At 45.1% G+C, this 6,908-nt stretch overlaps 1 protein-coding gene across 1 annotated transcript; it reads left to right on the top strand.

Moving 5' to 3' along the window:
• The first annotated feature begins 3,506 nt into the window (after positions 1-3,506).
• Positions 3,507-5,204, top strand: LOC119360202 (tyrosine N-monooxygenase-like). Its single transcript, XM_037625950.1, has 2 exons — positions 3,507-4,436; positions 4,575-5,204. The coding sequence occupies exons 1-2, from the start codon at positions 3,507-3,509 to the stop codon at positions 5,202-5,204; spliced, it is 1,560 nt and encodes a 519-aa protein (XP_037481847.1).
• Positions 5,205-6,908: the final 1,704 nt, after the last annotated feature.

The following is a 6,908-nucleotide window of genomic DNA, read 5'->3' as shown; positions in this document are numbered from 1 at the left end:
CCCGGACTCTCAGCATCCCCTTCATCAGTTCGATAGGAGTAGCGAGAGATGTTGCGAAGATGATGGCTTCAGACTTATTGATGTATTTCTTTGTAAGGTCTTTGTGAATAATCAATAAAATGGCCGCATGCATCTTTCAGATGCAAAGGCCGGGGGTCATCCTCCTTTCCTTAAAAAAAATAATAGGACCATGCAGTTGTCGTTCATGATTCAAAAGAAAATTGATTAGATATTTTTAGCTTTCTCTTGAGTTTTGGAAGCGGCAATATTTGTAAGCATTACTGCATGGTTGTATTGATTTTTTTTATCCCAATTTGGATATTTTGTAACGTGAATTTCTAAAAAAATATGTTTCTACAATTTATTTCTCTCTACAAAGAATTGTGCATGCCCAATGCATGTTCTTACAAAATATATACATCAATTCTGCAAACTATTGTACTGAAAATGTAACCGGAATAATGTAGCTTGAAGAACAACATGCATGATAGTAAAAGTGAACCTTTTTCGAAGAGGAAGAATACCCCGGCCTCTGCATCAAGAGATGCGCTCAGTTATATAGTAAAAGTGAAGTTGTTCAACATTTATGAAGTTGTTACGTTGGCCTTATGTGGCTACCTCAGATGACGTCGTACAGATGATGCAGCTCCCTGATGCATTTGCTAGTTTCCAAAGCAAGACTCACATGCATGCATGTCTCTCGGCTGCAACACTTCTATATTCTAGGGCAGCAAGAGAACAGAACGACTAGCAAATAGGTCATTCTTTTTAAGCTGGTTCTTTCCATTCATACATGTTTTATAGTACATGCAACTTGTTAGGTGTTACCTCAATAAAGCTTCCACGATACCGCGACGGAACTGATTGGCAAGTTTGTACTTGGTTAGGTAAGGGGATTCAGATTATCAAACCAGGGGCGGGTGTGGTATTGAAGCATTAGGTTCATCTGAACCCAATGGAATTCATCTAACCCTCGATTAAATTAGTCTATAGCAATGTCGCATTAGGCAAACTGGACATCAAAACCCTTACGGCAACCAACAATCTCTCTTTGGCCTTGTTCCAACACATCTTTTCCCATTCATAGACAAACTAACCCTAAGCCATTGTTTGTTTGGGCATCAGCTTCATAGAATCAATTGTGGATTCACTGTGATGGCAAGCTGATTCATTGAATCAATTTTGACACTGAAGTACTCTGTGACCTGCTTCGGAAAATACACTGGAAATTGCCCGAATCAGATTTTGGCTGTTTTTCAAAGCTGATTTGAAATAGCTATTTGTTTCAGCTAAATCATGTCCTTAAAGCTGTAAAAAACCACCGACTACGACGGGCCCACACTATAACTCTGAAAAAAGTTTTGCTTTCTCATTAATTGGAAGAAGCTTGTCCTAGGTACAGGATAGAGATTAACTTAGGAAAGATACAGATGAATGGTTAACCGGCGGCCGGGGGCAAACCCTAAATCGGCGTCGCCATTAGCTCCTCCCCTTACACCTCGTCCCTAGCTACCGCTCGAGCGCGGCCCGGCAAAGCCCCGCCGTCGCCGGTGGCGGTAGAGCCTCTGCATTCTCCTGCTCGGTAGGCAATGGCGCGGGCTAGCTCCATGGGCCGGAGCATGGCGCTGGGGGCGAGCGTCATGGCGGCGCGCTTTGGTGACTCTACCTCCCAGCGGCGGGCGGCTAGGTTGTGCGCCGCGCCTTGGTCACCGTGATGGCGGCGACGCTGCCAAATCTGAGACGAGGCGGTGCGGGCCACAGGCGTCATGGGTGGCCACCTCTGCCATGGCCTTCCTGGATGATGGAGGTTGGTGCAAGAAATCGGGATGGTGGTTGCATCTGCCAGACCCGGCTTCGCAGCGGTGCGGGCTGTGGGTGGCTTGGGATGCTGTCGGCTACCTTGACATGGGCCTCCTTGGTTGGTCAGCGTGGTGGCGCTGTGGTGGAGGTTCGGCCACCCCTTCTTCTGATATTTGGGGTGCTCGAAGCTATGCTTGGAGGTGCGTCTGGTGGGTGGAACGTGGCGGTTCTGCCCTTCTCGCCTTCGGCTGGCCTCGGTGGCAGGGGTGCTCCAGGGAGTTGGCAAGGGTGCCTCCGGTCCTGCTGTTGCCAGGGGTGGTGACGGCGACCTGCCCCGGTTCGAGAAATGGCACGACGGTTGCGGCGTGGTTGGGAGCTTTCAGTGGCCTCCACATGCCTTGCTCAGACCTGCAGGTCCCCCATACTTACCAAAAGGGCCCGCTTTTTCGGCAATAGTGTCAGTTGACCATGTTGAGGGGGTTGTGGTGGTCTTGGTGCCAGGGCGGCGGCTCTGATGATGGGGGCATGGGTCTCGTGGGCTGAGCCCATTGCTTAGGTGCTACCCAGTGGCCATTGACGTGTGAGTGACGTGGCTGCCGGAGGGTGACGTTCGGTGGCGGTGGTGCGGCGTTCATACCTATGCCGAAGGCGATGTGTGTGGGACGGGTGAAAATCTGCTCTGCCTTCAGGCAGGCTGGTAGCGGCGACGTTCATGCCCTTCTTCAAGGCGTCGCTGCAGGCCTCATTGTTCATCGTGCTGCTCCAAGGGAAATCCTGATCCTCGGATCAGGCGGTGGTGGCACACTGGTGTCGGGCCCTTTCTGAAGGCGCCACTTTTGAGCTCACAGTTGGTCGTATGCGGTTTACTTCGCGGTGGCATGTTCACAGTTGATAATCACGGCTGCTCTTGTAGTGGTAGGGGGGTGGCGTTGCTGTGCACAACACATTGTATCCGCCGTGGGTGTGGGTGTGTTGGTGGGGCGTGAGTTTGTATTGAGATGTTGGTGGTTGCTCTATATATAAAGCGGGGCAAAAGCATTTTTCGGTATACAACTAATTTGAGATTATTCTTATGTTTGAAATCCGTAGACAAGACAGAGTCATATTACATATGCACTTAATATTCATTTCAGATATGCAGTTATATCAACTTACGTGTGATAGATTTCAGAGGTTATAATTCGGACACACTATAGAATCACGGTGAAGATAGATTAGCACAGACGATGAGATGAACATGATGGCATGTTTGCCACTTGTTTTGGTAATTTAATAGTTAAGTCACATCCTTATTTTATTTTAGCCATTTTGGTTACATCCAACTGTGGCGACAAGTTGAATGATGTGAGTTAATCGAAAGAGTCTCCAATCAAAATAAATATTCATATAACATATCTATAGATATGGAGAGGAGCTAGCTCCTCACGATGTTTAGACATCTGAATTTATTTTTTTAGTACTTGGGCCAGTTGGAGCCTAGTTAGCACTTCGCCCTATTAATACCCTCTGAAACGAGCTAGATGCACCAAGAGGAAGAGTGTCTTCCAACACAAATCTCAACACATCTATTCAGTACATCCTATTGCACAACTTTCCATCTATATATCCTACTTCATAGCATCCGTACAGCTAGCTCATGCACTATGAGTTCGCAAACAATGTACGGATTCTCAAGTCTTACGACTTTTGCTACGCTGGTCATTACCATGGCCACCGTACTTGTGTTTTTTGTACTCAAAAATAGAAAAGTTTTACTGTCCGTCAAAAGTGAGCAACACCAGCTCCCACCCGGGCCTCCCACACTGCCCTTCATCGGCAACATTCACCAGATGATGTGGAACAAGCCGGCCGTATTCCGGTGGATCCATCGCCTGCTCCAGGGGATGGACACAGACATCATGTGCCTCCGTCTTGGAGCCATTCATGTTGTCGCCGTGACATGCCCGGAGATAGCATGCGAGGTGCTGCGGAAGAAGGACGAGGTGCTGGCCTCCCGTCCGGCAACCTTCGCCTCGGGTTCGTTCAGCTTCGGGTACAAGGGCACCATCGTGACACCACATGGAGAGAAGTGGAAGAAGATGAGGCGCGTCCTCACCTCAGAGATCCTCACCCCGTCCATGGAGCAGAAACTCCATCATCTCCGGCAGGAGGAGTGTGACCACCTTGTGATGTACATCAACAACACCTGCATGGCATGTCCAAACAACCTCGTCGACGTGCGACATGTCACCCAACATTTCTGTGGTAACATGATAAGAAGGCTCGTGTTGGGTAAGAGATACTTTGGCAGCAAGCTGCCGGATTCATTGGCTAGCGGACCCGGACATGATGAGATGGCACATGTTGCCGCTCTCTTCACGCTCCTCAACTACCTCTACAACTTCTGCGTGTCCGACTACTTCCCAGCCCTACTAGGGCTTGATTTGGAGGGCCATGAGAAGGTTTCCAAGGATGTGATGGGAATACTCAACCGGTTGCATGACCCCATCATTGAGAAGAGGATCATCGAAAGGTCGAATCTTCGGAATGGTGGTGAATGCAAAGAGGCCAGGGACTTTCTGGACGTCCTGGTTTATCTAGATGATGCAGATGGCCAACCATTGTTGTCCGTAGACGACATCCGGGCGCAGATAGTGGTTAGTAAGCATTTCAACCTCTATCAATATTCAGTAATCCAACAAACAACCATGCATGCATTCGTGAAGTGAAAGAAGAATTTGATCCCCCGTTTTTCTTTTCATACAAAACTGACCATTTTTTCTATATCAATGTAGGAAATGATGTATGCAACAATCGATAACCCATCGAATGCTGTTGAGTGGGCACTCGCTGAGATGGTGAACAAGCCAGAGGTGATGAAAAAAGCAACTGATGAAATCGACGACATCGTCGGTAAAGATAAACTAGTCCAGGAGTCTGACATTCCACGACTAAACTATCTCAAGTCATGCATCCGAGAGGCTTTCCGCATACACCCATACCATGCCTTCAACCCACCCCATGTCGCCATGGTAGACACCACTATCGCTGGCTACACCATCCCTAAGGATAGCCATGTCATTTTAAGCCGGATGGGACTTGGTCGGAACCCCAAGATCTGGAACAAACCACTTGATTTTCAGCCCGAGAGGCATTTGAATACCGCAAATGTACTCCTCAGTGAACCAGGACTACGCTTTATTTCATTTAGTAGTGGGAGGAGGGGTTGTCCCGGAATTTCACTTGGTACCTCAGTCACAATGATGTTGTTCGCGAGGATGTTGCAGGGATTCACCTGGACGAAGCCCCCTGGCATTGACAGAATAAGTCTCCAAGAAAGCAATACTGGCGCCCTTGCCTTAGCTGAACCCCTGGTTCTGCAAGCTAAACCACGTCTGGCTGCACATCTCTATGAGAAAAATTAATAGAGTTAATACATGTTTTATCTGATTATGAGGAATATATATATCCTAATAAGAATTTTGTAGACCCCATGTCCTCAGTGGTCGTGCATTCCTCGGTTTTTCAAGAAGAAAAAAGATGGAAACAACGTGTGTCTGTACAAATAAAGCAATGACAATGTTAATGTAATGTGTGTTCTTGGGTTGTTTTCACAGTTTGAAGCCGCAGAAGGCGCAAACGTTGTTATTTTCTAGTATTGTCGAAATAAATCTATGGTATATATTGAGCATTATGATACTCTGCAAACAGTTCATAGAATTATAAGATTATATGTTGTCTACCACCTTCGCATCATAAATGTACAAAGCTAATGTTTATTACAATGTGACAACCAGCAGAATAAGCTATAATTATTCACCTCTTATTATTTAATATAAAATTATCAAAGAGAAAATTAGATGAAGACTGGTGAAGAAATACGTATGGAGGGAAGATAAATAATTTTCTATCATTAATATGTATAATATGAATACAAAATTATATTTCCACATTTTCTAATGTCGTGGAAAGAAAAGAAGGACACACATATACTGGTAAAACACATTGTCATATGACATCTTGTATTCCTTCAATGTTTCAAATTAGGATCATATTATATCGACACTTCACTTTCAGTACTGTACATGGTGCTCTTCCGGCTCTCTTCTTTCTCTTGCATGTACTCTCTCTGTAAAGAAATATAAGTACATTTAGACCACTAAGCGCTCTTATATTTCTTTACATAGGGAGAACCATATTTGCACAGTCAATATATATGGTGCAAGAATAACATTCACACACACGATTGCTTCTAGAGACACATGGTAGGATTCCAATTCAGTTTAACTATAGAGTCATTTCCAATTAAGATACAAATATTGGAATGCTTATTTACAAATTCAGTAATCCAAATAGGCATATAAAAAATCAATGCAAGCATACGTTAATGCTAACAAATATTTTCTTGTCACATGTCAATAATCTATATAATATAACGCAAGTGCAAGATCGGGTAGAGGAAGTGAAGTTATCAGAAAACAACAGGCTGCGGGCGTGAACCCGCAGTGGGTAAGCAAAAGTAGCAGGATTCCTATTAAGTTTAACCTTGTATCAAAGAAAAAATAAGTATAAGCATGGAATCATGTCCGATTAAAGATAAAACTATCCAAATTATTGTTTAAAAGCCAATCTAAATAGGGATATAAGGCAGCAATACACCCATGCATTCATGCTCACAGATATCCACACAGACAAGCCGTAAAAAAGACAAAAAAATTGTCCAGAATCTATATAATATAACAAAAGTGCACCCTCGTGAGGAGTAACCAAAAATTATGACACTGTAGGCCGTGGGGCATGAAGTAACCGTAAAATTAACCACGGCGACTATGAGTAGGACATGCACATACTGTAGATTCATTCATTTGGCAGTTAGTGATTCGTTAGATTCCTATCTCCATTTATCTGGACTAGTTTATCGTAATTGAGTAGTTGGGGAAGACATGCATGCATACGGACGCTCACAAAGAGTCTCTCTAACAAACGAGGCAGCGAAGGCTGTCACGAAAGATCAGTATTGACGGCAAGTCGTCAAAGAGTCGCTTGCATAATTCCAGTTCCGTTGAACATGCAGGGAGCAGGTAGCTCAGGCCACATGGAGTAAATTTCGACCCCGACCGTATGCATAT

The sequence above is a fragment of the Triticum dicoccoides genome, chromosome 2B (assembly GCF_002162155.2).
Source record: "Triticum dicoccoides isolate Atlit2015 ecotype Zavitan chromosome 2B, WEW_v2.0, whole genome shotgun sequence".
Classification (NCBI taxonomy): Eukaryota; Viridiplantae; Streptophyta; class Magnoliopsida; order Poales; family Poaceae; genus Triticum; species Triticum dicoccoides.
Note: the sequence above shows the minus strand (reverse complement) of the source record. Positions and strands in the feature narration are given on the sequence as shown.